The sequence below is a fragment of the Canis aureus genome, chromosome 29 (assembly GCF_053574225.1).
Source record: "Canis aureus isolate CA01 chromosome 29, VMU_Caureus_v.1.0, whole genome shotgun sequence".
NCBI classification, from domain to species: Eukaryota; Metazoa; Chordata; class Mammalia; order Carnivora; family Canidae; genus Canis; species Canis aureus.
Window position 1 is genome coordinate 15,996,719 of NC_135639.1, and position 13,083 is coordinate 16,009,801.

The 13,083-nt window shown below is 43.6% G+C and overlaps 1 protein-coding gene across 11 annotated transcripts in view; it reads left to right on the top strand.

The window, feature by feature from the left end:
* ABLIM1 (actin binding LIM protein 1) overlaps positions 1-11,916 on the top strand; it is a 283,821-nt gene extending 271,905 nt beyond the window's left edge. For 5 of the 11 annotated variants that reach the window (XM_077877526.1, XM_077877525.1, XM_077877521.1 and 2 more), the window contains 5 exons: positions 575-721; positions 2,842-2,933; positions 4,193-4,298; positions 6,666-6,730; positions 7,351-8,790. In XM_077877526.1, coding sequence (XP_077733652.1) covers positions 575-721; positions 2,842-2,933; positions 4,193-4,298; positions 6,666-6,730; positions 7,351-7,455 — 515 coding nt within the window. In that variant the 3' untranslated portion in view covers positions 7,456-8,790. Of the gene's footprint in view, positions 1-574; positions 722-2,841; positions 2,934-4,192; positions 4,299-6,665; positions 6,731-7,350; positions 8,813-9,952; positions 10,034-11,043 lie in introns of those variants that run through there. The other 6 variants (XM_077877531.1, XM_077877528.1, XM_077877532.1 and 3 more) reach the window with 5 other exon arrangements.
* The last annotated feature ends 1,167 nt before the right edge of the window (positions 11,917-13,083 follow it).

Here is a 13,083-nt window from a genome sequence, read left to right on the forward strand (position 1 = left end):
TGGCTAAAATGAACAGACACAAATACAGACTCTTATGATTAACAACTACAATCAAATGACAGTGTCGTTTTTTTAACTCAGTTCCTTAATTTCAAGTTGCTAATTCAAATTTCTAATTGTTCTCAAGGAGTTCTGTCTGATGGAACTTTCTGTGGTGACAGAATGGCAATGTTATACAATTGTGCTTCCAATATGGTAGCCACTAACCACATGTGGCTAGTGAGCACTTAAAATGCAGCTAGTGCAGCCAAGGAACTGCATTTTAATTTTACTCCTTTGTTGGCTTCACTTAATTTTATTAATTGAAATTTAAGTAGCCACGTATAGCTACAGCTAGCACTGGACCGCCCAATGGAACACGGTATTTCAGATGTAGGATAAAGTTTTGCTTCCAACAGAACTTAAGGAAAATGAGTTGTTGCTAGGCACCACTGAGTGGCTGGGCAGTTGATAACGGTCATAGACAGCCTTCTGGAGTTGAAACTTTTGCCAGAAAACAAGATAACTGTTTAAGTGGGTTGTAGCACCGTGGCCTTGCAGACCCGTAGCTAAGCTCCCCCCGATTCCCGCCTAGATGCAGCTGCCTTGGCAGCCCAGAGCAAGTCTTCAGAAGATATCATCAAGTTTTCCAAGTTCCCAGCAGCCCAAGCTCCAGACCCCAGCGAGATACCAAAGATTGAGACGGACCACTGGCCTGGTCCCCCCTCACTGGCTGCCGTAGGTATGCAACTGCAACAGCTAAGCCACATGGACAAATTGGTAGGAGATGACAAAATGAAATGCTTCGAAGTATGCAGGAGACTGTGTCCCATCATAAAGACTTTTAAGAAAAGTATGGTGAGAGGTAGAGAAGAGCGCTAAGGTCATATTTGTGTGTGTGCAAAGTGCTTCAAAATTACAAAAACCCAATCACCAGAGCCTTGCACTAACTCACCCACTGAGAGGCAGACAGAACTGGTCTAAAACGGATGATTTGCATGGACTTTCAGAGTTATTACTGCAAAATCAGTAACTCTCGAAACAGTTGAACCAAAGCCTCCTGCCAAGAACATTGTTCTGTATAATTAGAGTCCGGTGGGTGGACTTACTGAGTGTCTACAGAGGCATGATTTCTTTCAGTTGAGTTTGTTTTAGACTATTTCTGGTTTGTAATTACAATTCTCTTAACAACCAGTCCTAACACCGAAGCCCTGCACCTTTCTTGTGACATCATGGTCTCCTTCACTAAGAAGGGCTGTCACAGAGTCAGGGGTGCCCTGAAATACTCCTCGTGTGAAGTTATGTGATTTTTCCATCTATCATTTCCATGCATTCTGTACTAAAATGTCACATTTGAGCTGTTTCATTCTTTGCTTTGAGCCACGAATCTATGCCTCAGAACTTTGTCTGTGTTTTTACTGTTTTGTCAGTTGTGAAATCACTTGGCCTAAAATGGGGTATTAGCAAATTTAGGAGCTAATACTGAAAATGTAGTGAGTCAGCTTTACACAGATAGAACTATCTCCTCACATTTCTATTGACAACCTACTTGACAACCTATTTGAAATTGAAACCCTTCAATTTTCCAAATTTCCAAATTTTCTTCATCGTGCTTTTCCTCATCAAGTTATTTTCTGGAATAATTTTTATTACAGACAATCTTAATGGATTTTAAAGCAATCTGTACTTATAGAAATACTTGAAGGAAAATCTACCTCCATGGGTTTATGATTCACAAGTATTCTCTATAGTATGATGATTTAAGACTTATCTGATTCTTGCAAACTTGTGTCTTTTTAATTGTTATTAGTAGAGATGGAAGAGAGAGCATTCACATTGGCATTTATGATTTTAGGACCTAAGATTCCATCATCAGCTCTCCTCTCCCAGACTGTGCCCCACAGGCAGGACACTGGGCCTTTGAGGTTCCTTCCTCATTCAGTGATGCTGTTTAGTGGGGACATAAGCAGCTAAATTTAGAGGAAAGGGAGAGTTAACATTTTGTTGTTAAAATCATCATCACTAAGTGGTTTAAAGCTTTCGGGATTCCAAAATGAAAACAATTCTGGCCCATTAGTCAAAATGATAAAAACCGAGACGATTAGTTAAAGTTTATTTTGATTAGATTAGCAAGCTTTCCTGTTTCCTCCCACAGCCAGATTAATCCAAGCAATTTAGGAAAAACAATAATTATCTTAATTTTACAACCGTTCAGACAGACTCCTCCCTTTTACTCCCTGACTCCCCTTTTCCAAGAATCTTAAAAGTTGTAAATGATCTTCTAGATGGGACTTTAGCTAACTTTTTAGCTGTATTGACACTATTTATTGACCCATTAGTATAAAACTCTTTTGTGACCATTTTTCCAAAGGACGAAGGGAAAGAAACGTTCGAGACTCACCCCTTAAAGGAAAAGTAAAAGCAGGCTTGTTAATGAATTTATTAAGGGCAGAAGATAGGGTGATCATATGATGACAAGTCTATTCAGAAAAACAGAAAACTAGAAGATTTCAAACTTGTCACAAGAGAGTGATTGCCTTACCTATTTGATGGTATGTACGTGGATTTGGATTCCTCCCCGTGTGATGACTTAGCCCCAATCATAATGGCACACCCACTGAGTCCTAATTGAGCAGGTCAGTTGTTAGGAGGCCAAAATTCATGACTTACTAGCTTTCACGTTGAACTGGCCCATCACACGACACCTGCCAGTTGTGCAGAGTTGGTGGTAGGCTCTTCTCGGTGTGTTGTTCACAAACCGCTGATTTTGCCTGCCGGACAAGTTGAGCACAGGTGGATTAGTCCCTTAGGATCCCCTTGCCATGGGGCTAATGTGAGAAGTTGTCTTTGCTGTGGAATTAGGAGCCGACATGAGACGCAGATCTAGTGGCAGAGAGGAAGATGAGGAGGAGCTTCTGAGGCGCCGGCAGCTGCAAGAAGAGCAATTAATGAAGGTTTGTCCTTAAACTACTTTGCTGTGGTCTTCAATTCAGTTCCATAGATCTGGCTTTTTGAACGGGTACCATGGGGTGAGCCACCAAGTGAATGAGAGGCTGTCCCAACCTTCAAAGGGCTGGAAATCTAGTAGGCAAGGGAAGACAGGCCTCTAGTGACCATGAGGCAGGGCACTTAGTGGGTTCTGGAAGAGATGGCCTGGAAGCTGGAGGTCAGAGACATGGAATGTTCGAGCTTCTGTAAGGAGAGCCAGACCACATGGTGTATGTGTGTGCAGTGCACATGTCGAAAGGGCCAAGTAGGGCCAAGCTGTACACCCACATGGTGCAACACCTGCCTTCCCTCATGCACGCTCTGCTAAGGGGACTCCCTTGGGATTGAGTATTTCTCCCTTAGGACTTGGACCTTGTATGTACATCTGGGCCAGGAAAGAAGGGATAAAACGGACTGCCACCAAGACGTCCTCATTATACCCTTCCCACAATGTCCTGGAAGACCAGAAGAAGGATAATCCATTATAGCCTGGGGTAGAGGGAGCCAGGATATTATGCATTCTCCCACAAATAAGGGATGATGAATCCCTTCAAGTGACATTTTCCAAATGACATCTTTGTCATATTCCAAAGATACTCAATCATAAGGGAAATATACGTGATACTTGTTATATGGAAGAAAAGGATACAAGGTTGCATTTACAGCGTGATCCCAGTTTTGTATGATATGTACAGAGAAAAATGCTGGATGGCTATAAAAATGTAAATGGTGGTTATCTCTTATGGGTTACTCTTCTTCTAGATTTTCTAAAATCTGTGCAAATGAGCATGTATTACTCTTGTTTTCTTGTTTTTAAATCAATGTAATTTCTTTTTAAAGGATGCTATCCCCAACCCCCCTTTGCACATCAAAAATCTGCACACAGTCATACATACCTCCTAAGGTTACCTGCTGGCATCTTGGGGAGGGCAAAGGAGGGAGGACATTCTCCTGACATGGAGCCTGGCCGTGGCCTAGGGAAATGGAGTCTTGACATGAAAAAGACCAAGAGGGGTTCAAGGTCCAATATCTGGCCTACCAAACCAACCAACCAACAAACAAACAAAAATCTGGCCTATCCCTTGAGGGACCCCAGGCTCTGCCACTGTATGCATCCAGGCCACTCCATAGTCAGGAACTTCTTGCAGGACCTTCTAAAACAGAAACTGTCATTCTATGACAATAAATGTGGACTTCACTTTCATCTTGCTTTTCTTTATGATAGCTCAACTCAGGCCTGGGGCAGTTAATATTGAAAGAGGAGATGGAGAAGGAGAGCCGAGAGAGGTCATCCCTGTCAGCCAGTCGCTATGATTCTCCCATCAACTCAGGTAAACAACAGGCCCAGCGCTTTCTTCCAGCCGAGAGCCTGCCTGGATTGTTCCAGAAGAGGCAGGGCCATTCCTGGTGGAAACTACAGAGTGTTCTATATGAGCAGAAGTGTACAAAATGCGCCGCATGTCACCTTAGCTTATAAGGATGCCAGAGTTCTTCCTTAAATGTATACTTTCTTTATGTTGGAAATGGGGGATTTATGTCTAAATCCCTTGGAGGATTTCCTGAAGGTCAATTCATCTTAGTGGGGGCAGCCCGGGTGGCTCAGCGGTTTAGCGCCACCTTCAGCCCAGGGCCTGTGTCCCTGGAGCCCAGGATCGAGTCCCACTTCGGGGTCCCTGCAGGGAGCCTGCTTCTCCCTCTGCCTGTGTCTCTGCCTCTCTCTCTGCCTCTCTCTGTGTCTCTCATGAATAAATAAATAAAATCTTAAAAAAAAAAAAGGAAAAGAAATACACAATAAATAGTAGGTTAAGAAAATAGAGTAGATTTTTTAAAAAATTCATCTTTGAATGAGCAAAAGGAAATCCTTATAGAGAACAGAATGCTTTTGGAGAATTTGAAAACATGGGTTAGCTCTAATATGTGGAATAAACACGTGTGTGTGTGTGTGTGTGTGTGTATAATTAAAACTAAACATAAGAAGCTCAATCAGGAGAGGTCTAGATCAGGCAAGGAAGGAAGAAGGTACATGATCAGGATTTTCTGTCTTTATGGTTTTTACATTCTCTGCTGGGAAGGGAAGATATCTGCACATGCAGAAGTCACCACTGGTAGTATCTTACCTGGAAAGGGTCTCATACTTTCTAAACCCATGTACTTCCAACTCCTATTACCTTATTTCCATTAGGAAGGAATTGTGATTTTTGGCTCAGGGAACTCCGTTTCACAAAAGAGGCTTCATAACAATTGATTAAATTGATTCATCCTTTCAATCTAGAACACAATATGACAACATGAATCAAGAACCTTATAGTTCATTTCATTTTGACTATTGTACTCTTTAAAAAAGAGGGAGAAAGAGAATAGAGTGCTTGTAGAGAACCTGAAAAACATTTTCAAAACATTATGATTTTACATTCAGATCTTCAATAAATGAGCTGAAGACCAACAGTGTTGTTTTGGACACTTTTTTGAAGGAGGTTATTTATATATTGGGCTGAAATAGTCTATCAGGTATATTTTGCCCAGCTCATATTTGTCATAAGCCAATTCTCTCTTCACCCACAAGATTCCTTCTCCCATGTTCTGAATTGGTACATAATTTTCCCCTCTGGAAAGTTCTTTAAAAATGTGTTTAGTGTTTACTACATGCAAGTACTTTTGCTCAACATTGGTCCATTTATTTTTACAACATGCCAATGAAGTAGGTGATATTATTATTCCCATTTTGCAAATCAGGAGACAGGTATAGGAAGTTTAAGGAACTTACCCAATGTCACATTATTAATAACTAGCAAAACTAAGATTCAGGAGTCCAGGCATAAAACCTCAGAGTCCATTTGCTGAATGGAATGCCCTGCTACATACTGAGCCTACATGCCTCATTGGATCATGTGTTTGGTGGTTTATTAATCTTTAGTGTCCCTTCTGATCCTGTAGTTCCGCTCTATAAGAACAGATAGCACTATATCTACATGAGTCAAGAAACAAAGACTTACAAATGTGAAATACCATGCAGAAGTGTTAAGTTATGGAGCCAGAATTCAAACCCAGATTGCCCCCCGCCCATGCTCCACAGTTTATGTAGTGCCATGATGTTGACTAATGGGATAGCCTATCCCACGCCTCTCAGGAACTCAACTGTGGTGGGCCAGGAGAACATGCTAACATACATGGTTGGCTTTCAGGTCAGTTATTGCTACCATACCAATTGGGGCATGAGCTTATGCATCCAAAAAAACCCTGGGTTCAGATCATTGCTTAGCAATTTATAAGGTGAGTGACCTTGGGCAAGATACTTAATTTCTGTTAGCCCCTATTTCTTCTCCTGTAAAGTGGAAATAATAGTGTTATTAGGATTGTATTGAGGATTTAGAGGTAAAGCAGTCCCAAGCACCTCTTCCTTCTCCATCCATTCCCTGCATCACCCAAATATGGTGGCCTTTCGTGAACATCAGAGCCCCATATTGGGTTATTTTTTCTATTTTTCTGTGTGTCTTCTGTAAGGTAGAAGATACATTGGCAGTTTCATTAGAGAATTAGACTTCTGGGGGCACCTGGCTGGCTCAGTTGGTCGAATGTGCGACTCTTGATCTTGGAGTTGTGAGTTTGAGCCCCACGTTGGAGGTAGAGTTTACTTGGAAAAAAAGAGAAGCTATTAAGAGTTGGACTTCTGATTTCCTTTTTTACTTTTTCTCATTCAGCTGCACATGTTTTATCATCCAAAACCTCATCTCTCCCAGGCTATGGAAAAAATGGGCTTCACCGGGTAAGATTCCTCAATTAATTGTTCCTGAGGTAATTCCCCCTTTGGTCCTGGTGGAAATCTGAATATGTTTGATAATATGATCTCAGTGTTAGAATATAATGAAAATTGTAATCTCCCTGAAGTCCTGGCAAGTCACTTTGACTTAGAGGCAAAATAAAATATTTCTACTGAGAGAAAGAGAAATTGACTTTAGATGAAAGAGTAGCCTCTATAAGCTTGTGGGAAGATGACATTAATTAATTATGTGGCAAATATTTCCACAACCAAGCTAAAAGTAATGACCTGAGCCCTTATCTCTGCTGTAAAAAGGTAGGAGAAAGTTTGTTGCCGTTGCCCACTGTGCAAAGCATAGAACAAATGTAATTATGCAGCTACTAGCTGTGTGGTGAAATGTATTTTTATTTATCGGCAAAAGATAACGTGCTTATTACCCAGGGCCTGCTGGCCGTGGATACGCTGCAAAAGATGAGATTTTCATGATAGAAGACAAATAAGGAAGGTCCAGGAATTCAGCTGGGAAGGATTCTGAGGATCTTGTAAACCCTTTCTTCCTTTTCACCTGACTCCAAAACCATCGCTGTGGAGTAGATGGTCTAACGATGTGTTCTTTCTCGCTTCAGCCTGTTTCCACAGACTTTGCTCAGTACAACAGCTATGGGGACGTCAGTGGGGGAGTGCGAGGTAAGGCCCGTGCGCTCGAGCTGCTGACTGCTGGCCCAGCTTGAGACAGGGCTGTGCTGCCTGCCACACGTGCATTGCCTGGGTTCGTGCTGCCTAAAGCCGGATCGCAGCTAGCCTGTGTGAGCTAGTGGAGCATGTGTTAAAATTGCAAAGCATCTCTCCTGAAACGAGACCATGAGAAGCAGGGTGCATGAGAATGAACTCATTGCTCCTGCCATGTGCAGAGCACTCAATTCGATAGGTATCTGGAGTTACAGTGTGCTAGACGCAGCCCTACTGTCAAAAATGCACATGATTGACTGAGACTGGGATAGGTTGGGGTGAGAAGAAGGCAGAAACACCCTCAAGATGTGGGGGGAAAGCTGCATGAGGAAAGGGTGTTTTAACTGATCACTTAAAGTGGGGCAGGCATTTCCTGGCTTTAGGGAGCCAGGTGGGTAGTGTGTACAGAGACTCCAGCAGAAAGAAGAACATGGTGCGTTGGAGAGTGTCTGGAGAATCGCAATAGGACATGGTATATTAATATTAACAATATTAATATTAATGTTTCCATGTCTTTCTATGATCTTTCCCTTCTGATATTTTCTTTTTCTTTCCTTTCTAGACTACCAGGTATGGAACACTGTCTCTCTCCAGTTGGCCACACCAGCAAAACAGCCATTGTCCAATGCAGACATGGGTTGCTGCTACAGGGAAGGGTTTCTTTTGAGAAGATCCTTATTTGGGTGGATCATTCTGGTTCATTAGTCCATAGGTGTGAGGAGCCATGAGGATCGGGCATGCTGGGTGCCAACATCAAGCTGGCCCTGCAGGCCTCAGGGATGTGACATCCCCCTTAGGCATCAGGGGACTCTTGCTCTGGCCTCAGAGAGTCCTCTCTGGGGTAGAGGTAGACCAACATCAAGGGTCTCCTCAAATATAGCTTTTCCTTTGAGTCATAACTGCTCAGTACTTTTGGTCCTCCCCTCTTTCCTATGGTCCCAAATGAAAAGAAACAACAATAGGTCAATAGGAAAGAGCTGCTTTGGTACCATTCCTTTTTTCCTAGACCCTAAACCTTGTAAAAATTATGGTGGAGAATGAGAAAAGGAAAAAAAATACAAGAAAACGAAGAGTAAAATAAAACAATTTAGAACAGTATTCCCAGTGTTCCTGCTTTTATGCAGCAAGGCTCTCATTTTGAAAAATTTATGGTGACTAAGATGACACATCGACAAAACAGTGAGGATTTGAGGCCTAAGCAGGGAATTTGGGGAGGTCACAGAGTTACCCCTCAGCTCCCCATGCCACTGTGTGCTCCTCCTTAAACCAGCTTTTCTCTTGCAGACTCTCCCAGATGGCCACATGTCTGGGGCAAGAATGGATCGAGGGGTGTCCATGCCCAACATGTTGGAACCAAAGGCAAGTGCAGCCATCTCTGCTCTCACATGGGGACAGCAAAGCAGGCACAACCCTGAAAAGATTTGGTTTTCTCTCTTTTCACCATGCTCAGTGTTAAGGTCCATTAGCTTCCAGGCTGAGACATTACACGAGCCATGTCACAAAGTATCTGGACACCCCACTGGTTTTGTCACACGGAGTCAAGAGGCTTAAGCCCTCATGGGATATGCTGCTGTGTGTTCACAGTGAGGTACCAGCACGCCTCTCCTACGAGCTTCGTACTCCCTTTGTCCCTGCCATGAGCACCTCAAGGCATACCCAGTGCTAAGTGGGGCAGATGCAGACCACTCCAAATAGGGTGCCCAAGACGTCCCATTTGCCCAGGACTTGCCCAGTGTTAGCATTGAAAGTCTAGCATTCTGGAAACCTCCTCAGTCCTGGGCAAGCTGGGATGGTTGGTTACCCTAGCTCCAGACCATCCTGAAACTTCAGAGGTGTCCAAGGCTGTGCTTCCTAGTGACCATAACTGGGGCTTATTTCAATGTCCTCCAACAGAACACTGTTTCTGGGTCTGCCTGGTTCCATGAAATCATGAACCAGTCATGGAACAAGATTGTTGAACCCTGTAGAGGTACCCTGGCCATATAAACCATGTTCCTATCATTTCTCTTCTAATTTTTACCTTTACCACCAAGACATAATAAGTTTGTATTCTTTCACTCAACAAAGCCCTCCAAAGGCACAGTGCTACATGAGACATGGTGAGTTGAGAAAATGTATAAGAACTGGTCCCTGGGGATCCCTGGGTGGCGCAGCGGTTTGGCGCCTGCCTTTGGCCCAGGGCGCGATCCTGGAGACCCGGGATCGAATCCCACATCGGGCTTCCCAGTCCATAGAGCCTGCTTCTCCCTCTGCCTGTGTCTCTGCCTCTCTCTCTCTCTCTCTCTCTGACTATCATAAATAAATAAAAATTAAAAAAAAAAAAAAGAACTGGTCCCTGTCCGCTGGATATGGAAGGATCATCCATCACTCAGATACCGTAATTATAATGTCTTAGATGCTCTATCTTGGGAGTACTAGATTTTAGGTAGATTCAGCTTGTTAATAAAACGGACAGCAGTGTTCTAAAAAAAAAAAAACTGTTTTCTCTTTGCTCCTCAGATATTTCCATATGAAATGCTGATGGTGACCAACAGAGGGCGCAACAAAATCCTAAGAGACGTGGACAGAACCAGGCTGGAGGTAAACTGATTAACCAACCAGTCCCAACTGTAGATACCTGTGCATTTCCCCCAACTTTCCCCTAAGAAGTGTTTCAATGAGGGCAAAAAAATAAAACAAAAGAAAGAAAAAGAAAAGAATCAACCTCATGTGGCAGGTAGAACTAAGATAACTTGGGATTGAAACCTGAATAATATACACTTAAAGAGATCAGCCTAAATGTGTAGTAAAGCCCAAAAGATGAGCCAAGAGACACAGTATGATTTTAGCTGTCTTCTGTGGAAACTTGATGTTGCTGTAATTATGGCTGGGATTGTAGAATGGAATCCCCAGCGTCTTCAGATATCCCAGAGCCTGGGATGAGATCTTCGAGAGAGGGAAGGAAGTGCTCAGTAAAGAGGTTTGCCCTGGACCAGTTTCCCTCTTGGCTGTTTCCACATTGCTTGCCGAAGGGTTATCTGGGTGCACATATCCAAGACATGCAAGGCGGATCATACTTTTCCATATGAGTGATTTTAATTAAGAAAAACTCAGGCTACCAGTCTTATAAAGAATCATTACTTTCCCCTGACATGAGGCTATACCTTTGTATGTGAAGTCAGTCTGGCACAGGGAATAAAGGCTCTACTGTCCTAAGGGAACTTTTTAGGAGGGACACTACTCTGGAAGTCTCTCTCTGGCTTTCTGACTGCTATGGCCCATTTTCCCTGCATCTCCTCAACATCCCAAGGACCTGAAATGGAACTGCCTCCAGCATAATGAATAACCTTTCTATGTCCCATCACCATGCAGTGTGTTACAATAATCATTAATCCTCTGGCAGCTCTTTTGTCTGCTGGGGAAGGTGCCTCGCCTGGGCCAACCAGGTAAGGAGTCAGTTGGTCAAGCACCTGCTAACCATTCTCAAAGGTAAACTCCTCTGCCATCATTCTACCCTGCTCTTCAAGATGATCACTTGTAGACTCCAGAGCAAGTCTCAAGGCCATCCATGTGGCCAGTAGAACTGACCACTGTTCTTTCTCCCACTACAGCGCCACCTAGCCCCAGAAGTGTTTCGGGAAATCTTTGGAATGTCCATACAGGAATTTGACAAGTTACCTCTTTGGAGACGCAACGACATGAAGAAGAAAGCGAAACTCTTCTAAGTCCCCCGCGTAGACAGCAGTTAGAAAAAGGACTGACATGGCGGTGACACATAGGATGTTGTGTTAAGGCCCAAACTTGATTGGAGAATTTGCAAACTATTGTCCCTCATCAACAACAAAACGGGAAAGCCGATTAAAACACCCATAAGCCAAATATGGGGCCAGCCATCGGCAACACTTGCCAAGCAACAACGGGGTAGAAATTTCTGTGTTCCCCACACTCGACAGTAGTGTTCACACGTGACCTTTTTACATCACCTTATGTACACAACAGGAGCTACTTCCTTCATTTCCTTTAACTGTTGTCTAACAATAGTGTTGACTGTATGGGTAAGAGCCAGCAAGTGCCCTTAGGATGCCGCATGGAAAAAAGCAGTTGTAATAATTCCAAAGTGGGAATCTATTTATTATGTAGCACCGTGGCTAAGAAGGAAGAGCCTGAGGGACATATCCATGTGGTCGCACCACTTTGCACACCCCTGTCCTCACTGGCCTCATGAAGCCCGGCACGATGGGAATCAGAGTCCGGGATCTGGGCGGCTCTGTGTAAGTGGGCTGATTAGCAGCCAAAGTCATTTTTAACATGCTCCTTTTTCTCTACTCTTTGCTAGGACCTGGTTGGCAAATTACTTAGCTGTTATTAAAAAAAAAAAAAATTAAGAGAAAGAGAGGGGAAAGGAACAAAAGGAATATCTCCCTGAATTCTTTTTCTGCTTCGGACAATACGCTTCATTCTGCCTCCCCAGCAAGGACAGGAGCTGTGAGAGAAAGGAAAGGGAGAGATTATCTCCAGTTGTGTGCTTTTAGATGATTTTTGCCCCTAGGGCCACAGTACTCTTAGCAAAAAAAAAAGAAAGAAGGAAAAGAAAATTCTGTGTCCCGCCAATGCAAGTTCTTCCTCCCTGCATCCTCTGCTCCTCACCCAGCATCCTCTGAATCTGATCCAGCCCACATGGATTTTGGATTTTTTTTGAGGTCTCTTCAGTAGTAGGCTAAGGAAAGGCACGCTTTTCTTTTTGAAATCTCTGCAACCCCAAGATCTGTTGCCTTAGATTGATTTAATTTGGCCTTTTCAGCTTTCCTTCTTGCCTAGCTTTGTTGACTTCATGGTGCGTATGTGTGCGTGTGTGCGCGCGCGTGTGTGTGTGTGTGTGTAAGTGAATGCACCCAGAGTAGTTTGGGGAGTCTGCATGTTCTTTTAACATTTCATCCCTGCTTGAATGTTTGTCCGGCTGGGCTGCAGCTTCTAAGGAACATTTGCACACGTGCGCATGACTCAGAGGTCGGAATTGAGGCCAAACTGCACCCCACAGGGCATCCTTCATGGAAGGGTGTCAGTGTCAGAAGCCAGCATGCTCCATGATTCATGAAGCTCAGGTCAGCAGCACAGTGAAGAGCCCGGACCTCACATCAGGCTATATGTGGACATCAGAGCAACATACCAGAGTGTGCAGATTCAGCAACACAAGATTCATAGTGGAGCCTAGGATTACACCAAAACTCAAGTGTAAGACCCCATCATGATTCCTGGAAGCCTCTGGCTGCGACTCACGTGAGTTAGGCGGACAAGGAAGGGTGTCTCCAGCTCCACCCGTGGACAGTTTTCACGTTTATTCTTGTGCTCTGGGGGCTCTGCCTAGGAATTTAAATTCCATTTTAAAGCCAAAGGAGAAATCATTCAAATTCTCTTCATATGCCACTACTAATAAAAGCTCAGAAATTCTTCCTGCTGCCACCGGATTCGGATTCGGATTCGGATTAGTTAGTAGCTGATCTTGGTGGTAAAAAACAAGTAAAAATAGTGTCAGAACCTGTGCTGCAGACCTCTACCTTGGGACACGCTCCATCAACTGGGTGCTGTACTGAGCTCTGTAATTGCTTTCAAGCGCCTCTTCTGTCCTTTCAGTGCTAGACACTGAATGTTTG